The 16,734-nt window shown below is 43.3% G+C and overlaps 1 protein-coding gene across 8 annotated transcripts in view; it reads right to left on the bottom strand.

Annotated features, from left to right (window-relative positions):
• The window catches only part of ZC3H7B (zinc finger CCCH-type containing 7B), a 47,176-nt gene extending 31,832 nt beyond the window's left edge, over nt 1–15,344 (bottom strand). For 5 of the 8 annotated variants that reach the window (XM_064655200.1, XM_064655197.1, XM_064655199.1 and 2 more), the window contains exons 1-7: nt 15,102–15,241; nt 8,555–8,615; nt 6,636–6,669; nt 6,058–6,255; nt 5,042–5,200; nt 2,332–2,412; nt 1,068–1,127 (exon numbers count right to left, since the gene is read on the bottom strand). In XM_064655200.1, coding sequence (XP_064511270.1) covers nt 1,068–1,127; nt 2,332–2,412; nt 5,042–5,200; nt 6,058–6,255; nt 6,636–6,669; nt 8,555–8,607 — 585 coding nt within the window. In that variant the 5' untranslated portion in view covers nt 8,608–8,615; nt 15,102–15,241. Of the gene's footprint in view, nt 1–1,067; nt 1,128–2,331; nt 2,413–5,041; nt 5,201–6,057; nt 6,256–6,635; nt 6,670–8,554; nt 8,616–15,101 lie in introns of all 8 variants that reach the window. The other 3 variants (XM_064655198.1, XM_064655204.1, XM_064655201.1) reach the window with 2 other exon arrangements.
• Between the last annotated feature and the right edge of the window lie 1,390 nt (nt 15,345–16,734).

Here is a 16,734-nt window from a genome sequence, read left to right as displayed (position 1 = left end):
GAATACTGTGTCCCAAGTCCCAGGATGCATCAGTCGGTCAGCCCACAGCATGGGAGAGCCGATTAGCCTGATCTTACGCAACGTTCCTTTTCTTAGTTCACATATTTTGTGATCTAAAACCCACAAACTTTTACAGCAAACTCAAAACAGGAAAATGTTTCCGCCAAGACAACTGCTGACTTGGAGCTCCAGGCAAGAAATAAATTGAGTCCGTATTTTACAGAAACATAAACAGAGGTGTGCCTTTAGCTTAAACTTAAAAAGGCACAAGTAAAGCATTTGTCTTGAGATATTGCATCTACTACAATAGTTTTTGCACTACTTTCAATTCTTGCAAAAGGAAAGATTTTCAAATTAAAAACTAGGCACAACCATTAAAGAAAGCTGATTGGCCTTCACAGAAAGATGTGAAGGCAAGGCACTGAAGCATGAGAGGTAAACTAATTCTTTAGTATCCCATCTTATTGTACAAAATTACAATGTTTACAGTTTTATTGTTTGTTTGCTTTAAGGAGCAGTGTGAGCTACCAAACAGCCTGTAAAAACAGCAAGTGTTTAGTTTGTTTTTTTTTTTACCCAGTGTCAGAACAACAAAATCCGCAATTTCTTATATTTTACCTTAGCATTTGTACAGTGCCCTGGTCACCTGGATGTCCCAGGACAGTACAAAGAGTACATAAGCTGTGTATGTACCTCTCTCAGTACATCACAGCATTTAATTTGTATGTTTCTTCAGCGGTTGCACTTTCTGACTTTTACTTAGCACTGCTGTTAACTACATAAAAACTTGAAAATGAAAATTCATTTAAAATGCAAGAGAAAGCAAACATTCACAATAACCAAGCAAAATGACCATTTTCAGTAATCTGATTACTGACAACAAAAATGCTGTCACTAGAAATATTTTCAAAGAAATTAATTTCCTTGAAAATATTCCTTAAAAGTGGAAAACTAATTAATACAGTTCAATCCTAAAAGATCAATATAAATTTGCATGTAAACAAAACTGCAAAGCATTCTAGTAACACAATCCATAAAGAGTAACAACCACAGGATGCAAACTCTACCTGGTTTGATAAATTGATTGATGTGCCATTACTGAGTAGTGAGAATGTTTCCAATTCCTGCTGCAAGGAAGAGAGAGGTTTCAGAGCAGAATTCAGCCCATGAATGCTCATAAACTAGGCAAAGCTGGGTTACAATAGAGTTTCCTTCCACGCATTGCCCCAAAATAAAAGCTACCCCAAAAGTCTGTGACCCAAGGGTACATGTTCCTTAACACTAAAAAGGGACATAAATTTGTTCTGTACACCTCAAAACATCCGACACAATCAGGAAGCAAAAGACTTCCCTGAGGAACAGAAGGTTGTTTCTTTTTATTAAGAAATTACTATTTTAGGAAGGCATTACAGTGTTGGAATGAAAGGTGGAAGTCAACAGAAGAGATTGCAAAGTTATCAAAATACCAATCACTAAATTTCAAATAATAAAAAGCATTTCAGAGTTTTTAATTTTTGTATTTCTCACATACAAGTGGTTTAAGCCCATCTCAACTGAGTAACATGACAACACCAAAAAAAGGCAGCAAGGCCAACGCAACGAACAGCTACAAAAAGTATTTCTGCAAAAAGCTTCCCTTTCTTTGAGACAGAATCATTTGGGAGTGTTGAGAGCTGCTACAACATCAAGGAGTTTTTTTCAGGGTAGGAAAATCACATGTGAAGTTTGTCAGGGAAAGGATTAAAACATTATAGTCAGATTTACCCAAAAGCTCTCTGCAAACTTAATGCCCACCAATCACTCCACTTCATATTACAAAGGTGCCCCTCTGGAGATGGAACACTCTGGTTGATTAAGACACCACCGCGCATGGGGCCGAGGATGCGAATGAAAACGTCAGCCTCCACTACCAGCTTATGTTCCCTACTTCTGACAACAAAATCCATGACCAAGGCAGCTTTATGGGAGAGCGCTAGCAGTGGCCTGACGCCCTCTAGCTCCATCGCAGGGTACACATTTAAACACCTACAGTACTCCAGTTACAGCAGCAGTTCCTTGCAGAGCCAAGTTACAGATCCAGCCAATGGTGTTAACTAGTGGACCCAGGACTCGCTTTTTGCCTCCTTTCCTGGGATCTGACTGGATGTGTACCTGCTGCTCTCCCAAAGTGCAGGCCTTTCCCCCACCACGAAGTGTACGCAGGCTAGCAGCCTGAAAGAAGGTTGGCAGGGTGGTGTACATGTGTCTGTAACTGCAGGGCAGCACCTCCCACTTCTGCAAAAGTAAATCTGCATGAGCCAAAGGATACCCTCTAACCAAAAGAAGTCATACCTGAGGTCTTTTGTATGCTTTTCGAACCCTCAGTCCCAGCTTCTGGGCAAGTTCCTGTCCCAGTTGTGTGACGCTTTCATCCTGGGGACAAAACCATTGACAGGACACTTTCAGTTTTGTGGCACATAGAATGAAATAAAGAGGAAAGCAGTTATGCACACTGGGCTGCACCAAGAGGCCTCAATTTTTTTAGACAGCAGCAGGTGGGCAATTCCCAGAGGAGCCCTAGGAGAGTCCAGGCAGACCTCAGCGTTCTTGTCATTGAGTCCTGCCAAGATGCTGCAGTTGCACCAAGAGCTCTGCCCTACACTCTGCAGAAGTCCAGAGTGAATATTCAATGCTGCAGAAGATCAGAATCAAATATCTGCTTCCAAAAAAGCACCCACTCTGCAAAAGCAGGGTTTATGAGTCCTGCTGGCAAGATGGCTGGAAGAGCTGCCAAGGCTGGCTGCTAGGGGCTGATACAGCTTCTTCAAGGTCTCCATGCCTGGGAAGGAGCCTGCATGTCTTCCCTCTCTGCTAGCTGCAGAGTTAATAATCAGTTTTGATATGTAGACTATATTCACTAGCCTGTTTTACTTGTTTGTTTGTTTCTTTGTTTTTAAAGCTGAAACCAAGTCTCAGTTTCCAACTTACTAGCTAGAAGGCATTTTCACTGTCTTCAGCTCCAGTGAAACTGCCTCAGCTTAGTCAAGCAGATCCTTTAGCTTTCCTCATTGTGTGCCATTTACCACCCTCCCTGCCCAGTGCCCATGCCCACTCACACACCACCATGGGCTTTCTGCCCACAACCTTCTTAACTTATACCAGCAACTGTTTCCTCCTGCTTTCCTCTCTCTCCCTGTTCGCAAAAATATCAGAGTACTTTAACAGTTTCTTCGAAGAAGAAAAAAGTATCTGCCCAACCTATTGTGATATCCCTCTATATTCCAACATTTCCTCCCTCGTCTCCAATCTTCTCTCTACTTGCCATGCTGGTCTTTCCAATCTCCTTCTCTGTGCAGGTTCAGTCCTTTCCCTTTCAACATATGACAAGCCTCTGGTTCTTCCAGCCCACACTATCACTAACTTTTCCCTTCAATTTGGAGTGCCATTTTTTGATTGTACGCACTCCCCCACACCCTCAACATGAGTTGTCACCGTCTTCAATGAACTCAGTGAAGACAAAATCTAACCCATCCATTTCCTCTTCTAAAACACCCCATACCATACAAAAAAAAGCATATCACAGAGGAGTATTAATTTCACCATGCTGAGAACTTCCGCAAACTAGCAGCATTGAGTATCTGCACCCAGAAATAAGTTAACTCTGCTAGACAGTGAGCCAACTGAGTGGCAGACCCTTCATCAGTGAAGTTTAAAGACAGGCTCTGTTTTGACAACAAAGTTCTCAGCAATGACAGCAATGCAAGATGGAAATATCCATGTGCTCCAGAGGGTAATGGAAACACGAGTGAGATGATGACTTGTCTTTGATGCAGAGAAAGTTTATGATTTCTGTTAATCAGGTAATAAGACAATGGGGTATGCTAATTTACAAGATTGAATTGTTTAGAATAGAGAATGCAGATCATTCAATATGGAGTTTATTAGGCTGAACTTTCCTGCCATAGAGAAGTTTGATAAACTGTCTGTAGACCACAATGATTGCAATGATAATAATGGGAGCTATGTAATCATAACAATATGGTTAAAAACTAAATTAAATTAAGTGGCTCAACTGCAATGTGAAATATAGGCAGACATGGCTTTATGTAAACACATACATTAGATGCTTTTGTTAATAAAAGGGCTTGTTTAAAAAACAGTTCTTCATCCCCAAACATGATACCTTCAATATGTTTTGGTCACCCTGTTCTGCCAAGTCAAAGAAACTAGAATTTACAAACTATACAAAAGGAATTACTACCTGCTAACAAGACTTTCAAAGACTGATTCTATAACACAGTAATAAATGAAAGTTAACTTCTTGTGTGGAGGTAGATGCATTTTTCTTATAATAGCATTACAGTGATGGATCAAAACCAAATTTAGCAAAGTTAACCAGTGCTTACTAGAACCTGTGTAATCAGTCTGGTTTCCTGTTCAATATTTGGCCTAAGACGATGCTCAACAAAAGCATTATCAGGAAAATATTTAGGTCCTAGTATATGCAGATTTACACATGCAAAAATTTACACACCTGTGAACATAAAAATAACTATGACATGTGATGTCAAGGACAGTTTTGCATGTTCCTCAAGAAATAAAAAGCTTTTTCAGCTTGCCTTAGCAATCAGTAAGTAAACCGTGAGACATTTTTATCCAAAACAGGAAAACTATATGTTTTCCTTCCAAAGCTCCAATTCCCATTTGTCCCATGCTCCTAGCCATTCCCATTAGAGATATAAAAGCAGCCAATTAAAACATTCTTATGGCCTCAGTTCACATTTTGTTAGGGTAGGGTTTTGCTCTTCACAAACAGGCCACTGAACCTGCTGTCACCAACTGGTGTCTCTGGCTGGCACTATCTTTAGAAGTGACTTGGACTGAAGAAACATGGGAGGACAAACATCTTTGAATCAGAGAGACAGAATTTCTGAGCATAAGCATGCTCTCAGGAACAGCCAAGCTTCTTCTTCCACCGTCCCCTGGCCTCACGCTAAGCATGTTGCAGAGAGGAAGGTTGTGAGCCACAATACTCAAGCTGAGTTGTATGTCAAAAACTTACATGTGGGAGGGACAGCAAGCATCGGCTATTGCACTCATATGCTTCTTTGTGTCTTCCAAGCTCATTTAAGGAGCGGGCTTTCCGGAATAGCGCTCGTATGTTCTCCTTGTCAAGACTTAAAGCCTTCTCGCTGTCTTCCAGTGCCTTCTCATACAATCCCTGCATGGAGGAGACCACCTGGAGTCAGATGTGGCACAGCAGACTAACTCCTCCTTGTGTGTGAATACAAACGTTCTATCTCTCAGCAGAAAACAGGAATATAAATGGCAGTTGGAAGTACATATTTATTACCTCGTGAACCGACCAGTGTACAAACACACCTACATCAACAGAACATTTTGTTAAATCCTGCAAACCTCAAAACACTTCAAAGTCAGTGAATGACAGAACTAAGGCTGCTTGAGCAACCTTGTCTTCTCTCCCCCTCTACCTTGGCCATGTTACACTTGGCAGTCTTTAATTATGTGACCACTTGCAAATTTTCAGGGGATAGCCTCATTATGAACAGGATGGACCTGCTCTGGAGTTGTGCCATAAAGGAAAGCTGTTATATGTCTTAGTAAAATGGAAGCCTTTTAGAGCCTGAGTATTTCAGAATCTTCTCCATGTGTGTGCTGAAATTTCTTTCAAGACCCAAAGCCTTCTTACTATCTTCCAGTGCCTACTTGAGGAGGCAGGAGCCTCCAGAGCAATACTCAAACAGTGTTCCAGAGAAATGCTTGCTCAGCACTGGAAGATACTGGATTGTACTAACTCCTCACCAGTGTGGACCAGAACTGCACTGTCAGTACCTTAGGCCTGACCCCATCTCCATCACATCCTTCCTCTGGTCTCGCAAGACACAGTGCAATAGTGGGGTGATATCAGCGTTTTCTGTGTGTCGTCATCTCCTCCAGTGTTCGACCAGGGAGTGGACAAAAACAACTGAAATCCCTCCTGACATCTTTTCCAACTGCACAGCACTGCAACTGTGATGTCCTCCCTGGCTCCTGAGGATTACTTGGGAAGGCACTCACCATGGCAAAGTAGCAGGCAGCTCGGTTGACATGTAGTTTGCAGAGAAGTTCCTTTGGGATGGTCACCTCGTCAGAGGCTGCATAATCTGCCACATTCAGCCCTTCTACATATTGTACCAGTGAAAGCTTGAAATCCTTCTCTCGAAACAAATCATTGCCCTCTGCAAACAAGTTTCTCACCAGCTTCTGCAAAAAGGCCTGGGCAGCAGGGAGAGAACAAGTAGACAAGTGGATATTCAGAGACAGGAGAGACTTCCCAATTTCCCGTTCCTTTCCATATGTTTTAGCAAACTTCTTGCCCACTAAGATGCTCTTGCCTTCCCACCCTCAAGTAAAACATCAATCTTTTTGGTAGAGCAGAATGATCCAGTCAAGTCCCCATTCTTCTTGAACACTCAAGTGTCTTCTCCTTTCCCTGAAAGTTGTCATTGTCAGAACCTTAAAACTTTAAGTCACAGACAAATTGTGACAGACCATCCCACGTTCCTCACTTTTGGTATGTAAACTAATGGCTGTGCAACAGAACAGATCTTGCTATCCAGAGGGCTCCCAACCTCAGTAAACAGATTCTCCATTACCTCATAATCTTCTTGACTTAGGGGTAATGTGGACCTGAAAAAAAAGAAGAGAAAATACTCATGAAACAGGCATTCATGCAAACAAGGGCTTTTGTCTCATGAAGGAATCATCTTTCTGGTCCTGTGTTGATGATCTCAGTTACTGAACATTTTATCACTGAAAAGGCAGCTGAGGCAAAGAGAACACAGTTGGGGAGCATTAGACCATTATGCTCAGTAACGGTCACAGTGGTGTCAAGTGTTGGTCAGGTCTCAAAGGGACTTGAAACTAGAGGAATCTTATTCTCAGCTATTTTCTGTGCAATGTGTCTGTAACGTGTCTTCAATCACCTAAGAAACCACATCTTTGACAAGTCATGTGAGAGATTGTCAAGAAGAATACAAGTGTATTTTATGTGCATCTGGCTGTAATGAGAGGAACCAGATTGGCACTCCAAGACCTCCTCAAATCCTTTGTGAAACCAGAGACATACAGTGATACATGCAATCATTTTCCTCTGCCTTAACTTAGCCACATGCCTTTGGGTCTACCCCACAAAAGGAAGGGAGAAAACAATGCAGGTTTAGGAGGCTATTTAACTCCAGCTCTGTTGGCCAGGGCTGTGCCACAAAACTGGCAGTGCTTGTGTGGGTAACACCTACCCCACAACAGCACTGAGACTTAGGAGAAAGGTTCTGTTCTTCAAATTGGACCATCCAAGTAATTCAGGCTTGGTCCCCATATATTTATTTTCCCTCTTCAAGGAGAAATCAATAGGCTCTAGAGGAATCCTTAGCACCTTTCATAGCCTTTCTCACCTGCAGTGCATACATGGTCTTACTGGTTACAGAATAAACTTTTTTTAGATTTTATCTGATCACCATCTACTCCTTAAAATTAAGTACAGGAAATGTCATGGCTTTGTAAGAAACATTCATGCTGCTTATAAACTTGGGCTATCTCTTTTGCACCAAAACAAACCAACAAACAGCACTGCCCCTGGTTCAGAGTTCAAGATACACCCCAGATGCATGAACAACACCTCAAATTTCTAAATTATTTTCTTCCTAAGAATCTTGTGCATTTTTGTAAATGCTACCAAAATAAACCTCACAATTGCCTCTCTGAAACTGAGTTATCAGCCCCATTTAGTCTCAGACTGGGGTGAAAATATCATGGCCACACCACAGGATATAAATATCTAACATGGAAGATGTGGGGGTTTTTCCTGCTGTAGAGGCACAGACTTCAGCCACACTAATTGCAGGATGCAAAGCAGTCTTAAGAAGAACCCAAATCAATCTCATTACTCACCATGGAACCTGGACCTGAGTTGGAGGCCCTTGCTAACTCAAACATTGGAGGGAAAAAATACTACTGTATTTTATAAGGAAGTACTTGGACTTTTAACTATTACATAAGCAACCATTTTAAGCTCTAGAAGGCCACATGATATTCATAGAAGAGCGACCTGAGGCATCTACCGGGCTGGCAACTGTAAAGGAGCCCAGGAAATCTGTTTCTCCCATAGGCACCGTATGGGGTACCTAACCCTTGCTTTCCCCACCTACAGAATTGAAACACTATCTCTCTTCCTAAGAAAGGTGGGATAACCTTGTTGAGAGAGCACTTGGAGATCTTCATGCTGAAGATGAAGTAGAAGGTCCAAGTACTATTAGCATTATGCTGACTATAAAAATCATCCTGGAAATGTAATGGAGGGTAAAACCCAAGGAAATTAAAATGACAGAATTTAAAGCTTAGGGAGCTGGCAGGACAAGAAGCACCCTGAAAAATCACAGCAAAAATCCTCAGGACAGTATCTCTTTCCCATGCAGAAACCCCAAAGCAGTGAATAGGAAGAACTCAGTTCCTGCAATCCTCAATAGAAAGACAACTGCCTCCAAATCCACAGGGAACATTGAGGTTGTCCACTTACTGAATGAACTGAAGTCCTTTCTCTATTTCTTGTTTTCTCTTCTGTCTCTCCATTATACTTGCTGTGGAGGAAGAAGAAAAAGAAACAACACAAAATGAGTCATTTTAGGTCTTGTTGGCAATTAAACAGCACAGTATTTTGTTTGTGCCTGAATTTACTACTAACAAAATGTTCCAGAGCAGATGCCCTGAACACCAAAGCCCGTGATTTATCCACACTACAGATACAGAACAGCAAGCAGCTCACTACCAAGTATCTGCTTTTTCTCACATGGCTCTGATAGGATACATGGGCAAAGAGGAATTACTTTAATTTGAGCTCTCTACTTAGGCTGCCAGTACATAAAGCAATGGGAACCAACTGTTATCATGATTGCCTTCTAGGAAAAAGAAAAAAACCCCAACAACATTTTCTCTGCAGTGGCAGTCATTCCAGGAATTTGTGCTGAGACCCTCCCATGTAAGCAACTCTGACCAGTATTTACCTGGAACAGATTTAAACTGGTTTTCTTCACAGCATACGAAATAAGTAATCTACATAAGGTGTATGGAGGAACATAACAAAGAGAGACAAAGGAAGAAGATGGAATTGCTTGCCATGGTCCACATAAAAGGGCAGCATTGAATCTATGCAATGAGGATTTCATGCTGAAAATCAGCAGGCTAGAGCAGTACAGACTAGGGAATACTCTTTTGGAGAGGGAAAGAGCCCCACCCTGCAGAGTTTTAAAGTTGGGGTGGGCAGTGCCTCAGGAAGGCTCAAGAGAGAGTTATCCACACTTAGAGACAACTATGGGCACAGTAACTTTTCTGGTTTTGACCAAATCCAGTCTGATCTCTGCAAGCACAGACGAATAAGTAGTATGATGGAGCCATTTTGGAGTTATGACCTTTTTCTCACCTAAACCAGGCTTGAATCACATCATTAGATACATGAGCTTCATCCCTTGCAGTTTGGAAGCAAATTTTGGAATGGCTCCTCCCTGGCCTTTCTCTAAGGTACACAGGTCTGTCACACAAGAAAAGAATAACAAAGGCAAGAAAAGATGGCACTTTGTGCCAAAATAGAGTTGCTAGTGACAGCAAATTTCACATCAACCAGCTGCGACCACAAATGCTCAGCATTTGAGGAACAGGAACTTGGGGACAAAAGCAGCAAGCACAGAAACACTGAGATAAGGTGCAGATGAAGACACTGTGCCTTCTCAGCATGGGATTGCCTCTGAAGAGATCATGGTAAAAACTAATTTCTCTAACTCTACACTACAACAACTTGGAGAACATTATCACCTAGTTCCCTTAATTCCCTTCACCCACCATCCCTATCATTCTAAGATATCCTGCGGTATCTATGGCACATTCAGTCTGGAATGGGGTGAAGAGGCCTTTAAGGTACATAAAAATCAATCCTGACAACTCAGCAAGCCCTTATTGATTGTTCTCTGTGCCACACAAAATGTAGAATTGATACCTGCCCTTTACGAAGAAGGAGAGTTGGGGGAAGGGGGAAAGGCAGGAGTGAAAGAAAGCCCAGAAAAAAGTGGCAGCAGAAGGAAGCAAGAGCTTGAAAGTGACACTGTGCAGTTTGTAAGTCATCAGACATTACATTTGGGAGCAATCTGGTTCGAGCAGCAGGTAGAAGATTTTAAGCAGCTGCATTTGGAACAGGATGGGCAGCACAGGAAGAAAAGGAAAGCCAACTGACAAGGTGAGTTATGATCAGCATCTCTACAAAGGCTTTCAACAGAAGTGATGGAGAAGAGCTGGTATACTTCAGTACAACACCAACAGAAGGCCTGGAATGATTTATAAATACCCTGGATCACGAGCAATCAGGAAGAAACAAGGAAATTTAACAAGGAGATTGTGGGGTTAATATGATCACTAATGCTACAGGCAGACAGGCTTGAGGGGTAGAAAAAAAGACAGAGGCAATTCATTTGATATTTCTCCTTCTATGAGATTCTGCAAAAACAGATAAAGTAAGAGAGAACAGACAAGAGGAAGAGCAGCAGTAGGAACCATTTCCACATAGACAGCAGTGAAATACACAGAAGAGGACAGAGCAAACCCAGAGCACTGTAGAAGAACCTCAAAGGCCATCAGAGACAAAAGCGGGTAAAGTCACCACGGGAAATGACAAGAGACAAACTGGAAGGGGGAGAAGATGAGGCAAAAGAGTCAAGTGGACCTTCACAAAGGCTCATGGGGAAAGCACGGGGAGGAAGGAGGGATTTCCAGCTGTCTGGTCCCTGAATAGGTCCCTGAAAGGCTTGAAGTGCTCCAAATAGCCCCACTTTAGACTCCCACCTATTGCATCCTCTGTTCGTGGTCTAGGAGCTCCATTTCATCTGAGGTCCACGTATACTGCCTTGTCTGAGCTATACTGTGGGTGAACCTCTCCTCAGTCCTACCTCTAGGACAAACCTATGACCTGCACCACAGACAGCTTGTCTATGGTCCTGTCTATGGTACATTTCATGAAGCATTGTGTCTAAGAGCCCTTTTTTTCCCGCCCACCAAATCTGTCTGTCCAGACTCAAATTGTCAGCAGAATTGAAATCCAAAGTATTTATATCCCCACTCCATCTCCTACTGCTGGACTCACTGTTGGACGCTGGACCCGATTCACAGTCTCATCTCCTTTGGGACTGTTGATGGACCATTGCTACCGGCATCTAGTTCTGACTGCACTGTTCAGATATGATGGGACTGTACCCTAGTGAGTGACAGCTTTGCTGGTGACTGTCATCACCTTTGGCTACTCACTTGTCCTTCCATGGAGGAGCAGCCCTGCTCTTGCTGCTCCCTGAGCCATGAGCCATGCTGGAGAGAACAAAAGTCAGAGAAGTGAAGCAGCAGCCCACAGATCTGATGAAAAGGGACATTATTGGTGACTGTGGGGAGAGCAGTTGAACACTGGCTGGTCATCACAAAGTCAACGGCTGCATTCCAAAATGCTGTGGCACACCTTTACAATTGTGTATATCCACAAAACAAATCGCCACCTGGATAAGCTTCTGATACTCACAGTCTACTTCTGTTCCCGAGCTCAGCTTTTAAAACACTCTACAAGAAGCGAAGAAGAGATCAGTACCTGTTCTCACGGCTACCCTGACCCCACTGCTAAAACATCCCACACAGCAGGATGTGGGCATGTGTTACAATGAGAACTGATTACTGTTGCTTGCCCACAGAGCAGGGCATTCAAACACTACTGACCCAAACCTGGAGTGCAGCCAAAGCACTACAGGGAATGGCTCCAGAACGTCTCCTTTCTAGAGTTACCCAACACTTCTTGCATCCCAGAGCTCTCCTTCTGTTTTTTCTCTCCTCACTACCACTGCCACTGCATCAAGCATGAACAACTCCATCCTTCCTTCCTGTGGATGGCTGACCAACCTATCGCATCTCTGTAAGTCCCGCAATACACGGCTACAGTTTGATCCTTGCTACAAAACTCTCATAAAAAACAACCCTCTGTGTTTACTGCATGCTGTTTACTCTCTGCAGTCCTACCCTCATCTTCAACAGTAAGTGTTCTTCAACCCAAAACCCTCCATTGCCTTCTTTAGACATAAACCACAGGCCTGATCTCCCCTCTAGACTGTTGCTCTCTGATACTGCCCCACATTCCTCTCTCCTTGCAAGTGGATGACCAGCTTCCTCTGCTGAAGTTCTGTCATACATTCAGGCTTATGCCATGACTTCTCACATAAGACTCATCTCCTCATGGCAACACCTCAAAATGCACACCACATGCTGCTGCCCCAACAACTTTTTGCACACCTCTCAGGAAAAACTACTTTTCCCTTTCAATGTGACTTCACACCAGCACCCTCCTTCATGCTTGGCAGACCCCTCCCCTGTCCTGCCTGCCCCAAATACTGCTGAAGGCTGCCATTCAGACTCCTTGTTTTGCTATTCACACTTCCTTCGCCACCACAGCAAACTCAGTCGCTTATGTCTCCCCTCATCATTCCAGCCTCTCTGCCTGCTTCATTCAACCCTCGGACCAAGCTGCACACTCGTTACACCGGCAAATCCAACATGCAGCAAGCCATCCATATGTGCAACACTTCAGTTCTGCTGCACACCATACCACAGCTACTGCCTAATTAATTTTAAGCACAGAGCCTGTTTAGCTTTTGTTTCCTCTCTCTTTTAAATATTTTTAGAAACACAGCAGAAAATATTTCATGAAGCATTGTGTCTAAGAGTCCTTTCCCCCCCCCAAATCTGTCTGTCCAGATTTGTCTACTCAAATCACCAGCAGAATTCAAATCCAGAGTATTTATATCCCCACTACAAAGCTCTTATCCTTTCAGTCTGGAGACATTTATCCTCTCTGGTCCAGCATCTAGAGAGAACTTTATTCACAGTTTGTCAATGAGTTACAAACTATTTGCCAGACAGAAATAAAATGCTGCAGACAGGCAAAATGGTTTTCTTGTCTTCAGAAGAAAGCATGAGCCAATAAACTGGGTGCCTGAATCACAAACTGGGTAGATATGCTCTAGATAGGCAGATCGGTAGGGACACTATGAGATGAACAGAAAGATTTGTATTTACCTTATCAAGGACACAGGTGTTCATAACCCTGCCAGAGCTGAATTTGGGCAAAGTTTTTCATACTATATTTATGGGATGACAATGAGTTCACACTTGCCTGACTTCCAGGCTTTGACTGTAACATATCAGCCAGAAATAAATACACTGAAATGTAAGCAGCAGGTTGTAGAACTGAGACTGGAGCTTCAAAGGAAAAAGGCTCCAGGATGCACTGGTCTGCAACATGGGAGTTTTTCACTGGCTGCAGTTTGGCCATCTCAGTGGTGCAGCAGAATAGGTACCTGGGCACATGTCAAGCAAAGGACAACCTGCAAAGCCCATTACAAAATTGGGCTCTTGCTCACTCCTGCATCTGCTTTCTACCATGCCCCACTCCCTGGGTTTGAGTGCTTCTCACAGCCAACAGCTCTTGGATTCCCCACCATCACATTGTGCCCACCAGGCCTTACACCAGCCATCCCAAGGTACTTCCATGGCTGCCGTCTCACATCCCAGCACCCCACTAGTGCCACTGCTGCTGTGCAACACCACTGGGGTCATCGGGGTGCCACCAGCTTCACCCAGCAATATTCACTGCACCCAGTGAATGCAGAGCAAGGTAGTGACAGCCCCCTCACTCGTCGCTGAAAATAAAAGCAGTGACCATAAGTTTCCCCAGGAGGGGGACGGCAGTGGCAGCTAAAGCCTCAAGAGACCACCCCAGCCACTGACACCCCCATTTTCTGTTCCCTTCAGCCTTGTGCTCCACAAATAACACCCGCATGCACCACAGGCCACCCTCCCTCCTGCCCCCACCGCAGCACAGCCAAGGAGCGAGGAGAGGGAGTTGGGGTGACACTGCCCGTCCCTCGGCCACTTGGTTTCGTGCCCACCTAGCTCGCCCTCCTCTGCCTCATTTGTAAAACTAAGTCCCGGGGCTGTTTCCCACACGCATGGCGCGCTCGCCTCCTCCCCCCACTGCCAGCACTAGGCCGCCGATCCCCGGCCTTGCGTAGAGGCCGCCACTGACAGAGGCGCCACCTCGGCCGGCCTGGGAGGAGAGGGGCCGGCGGCGCCTTCCGCGCCCCCGCGGCTCTGCCGGACGCCGGCACCCCAGCATCCCCACCAACCCGGCCCCGCTGGCAGGGGTCTCCCGCGGCAGGAGACCCCCAGGCTTCCCCGGGAAAAGGAAAACAAAACAAAACATACTCTTTCTCCTTCCCCACCCCCCCATCCGCTTAAATAAAAATCACACATCTCCAGAAGTCTGGGAGGCGGCTTTAAGAGAAAAAAAAAAAAAAAACCAACAAAAAAACCCCCAAAATACCCCCAAAAAACACAAACCGAACCCAAACCACATAACGTCCCCTGCCACCCGGAAACTGTCTGAAACATTAAAGAATTAAAAACAAACAAAAAACCCAAACAAAACCAAAACACAATCTTCTTATTTGATAAACTTTAGAAGCCCCTACGGAAGGTGATCTAAAAAGCAATTCCACAAGGGCTTCTCTGCGGTTTCATGGGGTTTGTACCAAACAAGAGGGGGAAACTGCAGCCTAAATACAGACCAGAACACAGATCTCGAACCTACAAACCCCAAACAGGCACAAACGCGATTAATACTAAGTTTTCCATATAAACCCAGGGGCTTTTCCCCTAGCTATCCAATTTTAGACTACTACCACATTTTTTTCCAGGGGGTGGGATTAGGATGTCTGACAATTTTTTTTTTTTTTGCAAACCCCATATTTTCGGCGGAAGAGGGGTTAGCTTCGAAATCTCACTCGTATTATTTCTCACTTTTTTTTTTAAATTTGCAATTACACAACGTTTCATCTATGCATTTACAGTCTGAAACCTTTACTTTCTAATGAAGCAACATCCAGATTTTCTTGTTTCTCAAGTACGCCGCTTTCTACATACACAAACACACACACATACAGAATTGGTTTAAGACAAAAATAATCCCCCCAAAATAAAAATAAAGGACTCACCTCTTCTCGGGTTTTCCCCCCCACACTATGTGTAAACTTTCCTTGATAAATGGTATTGTATTACTAGAGATATTATTAATGTATTATTACTAGAAGTAATAATAATAGTAAGTGCTATTTAATTACAGAAGGCAGCATTCTGCTTCTGGATCGGCTGCCCCTGCAGCTCCCTCCATGTGCCTCCTGATCTCTTTACTTTCATTTCCAGGTCTCGCTCTCGCTCGCTCGCTCGCTCTCAGCTGCACCAGCAAGAGAAAATGCCTCTCTGCATATCCTCTGGGCCCTAGAGGCTACCGCTTTCCATTACAAAAATTCACAGATCTTTCCCTTGTGGCTGGTTTTGAGATTCCTTAAGGTGAATTAGGCTTTAAAAACAACAACAACAACAACAAAAAAACCACGGGAAAAACTCCCCCGATTCAGCAGTCGACTCTCCATTCTAATTTTAATGCAACATTTTTTTTCTTCCTGGTTGTCTTTGCGGATATAAAAAATATACCCCAAAAGAAAGAAAAGCTGCGTCTGCAGAGGGATTGCATGCATACAAGTGCAGCAATGAACTGAATTATGAGACACCCCCCGGAATTATCACATATGTGAAGCAGTGACCCTTTTGCCCACCCATATATATATGTTTGCTGGACGGGGGCCAGAGCCATTGCTTATGGCAGAGCAATTATCTGCTCCAGACAGATCTTACTTACTCCACCCTGCACTGCTGAGGGGGTTCCCTGTAAATAACATCTTCTGAAAACATAAATCTTTGGGTGGAAAGGAATACCCACTGCATGTATATGTGTGTGTGTATCAATATTATATTTTATACCGTTGGTATTATACAATCTACAAATATCCATAATATACATACACACATATATTACATATGTGCATATGCACATATATTTTTTATATGTTATATTATATTTTAATTTTTATATGTTATATTATATTTTATATTATTTTTGTTATTTCATATTTTATATTTATGTATACACATGTGAGTTTAGGCACTTTTTTGGAACCAGATTTTTGCCTTATTTTCATCCCAAATCCCTCAATATTTCCAGAAAATGGAATCTCCACAGCTGTCCATGCCAGCAGAGCCCCAGAACAGAGCTGCTGGTGGGAAGCAAAAGAGGCCCAGTGGCCCATGTTGTTATATCATGGGAAATGGTTGTGAAGACACAGATACACAGACCACCTTGGATGGGGAGATTCACTCATCCCTGCTCAGCTCCTCTATCACTAACTTAAAATAACTTTCTGAAATGAGTTTTATGATCAGCTCCCAGTAGAGCCTCCCTGGTAGAACAGGTTTTCCTCCCCCTAAAGGATTCTACCATCAGGTTAATCATTTCTAGACTGACACTGGTTTAAATTACCAGCTTTTTTCCAATGTAATCAGTGACATGTTTGCTCCTGAGTGTCTCACTTCTCTATTCACAGTGACCCACAAGAGTGTCACTTTGTGCTTTGCAGCTAAGCAACTCCAACAAGATTCAAAGGCAGGTAGAAGGTAACATCTGAAGTGTACTAAACTTGTTTAATATTTAAAATATGTTGAGCAGAAAAGGAAAGACTTTATTATACTGAGTAGAATTGGCTTCTGGCAGCTCTGTCAACACAATAAACT

This window comes from Pseudopipra pipra, chromosome 5, assembly GCF_036250125.1.
Source record: "Pseudopipra pipra isolate bDixPip1 chromosome 5, bDixPip1.hap1, whole genome shotgun sequence".
In the NCBI taxonomy this organism is placed as follows: Eukaryota; Metazoa; Chordata; class Aves; order Passeriformes; family Pipridae; genus Pseudopipra; species Pseudopipra pipra.
This window is presented reverse-complemented; position numbering and strand designations above follow the sequence as displayed.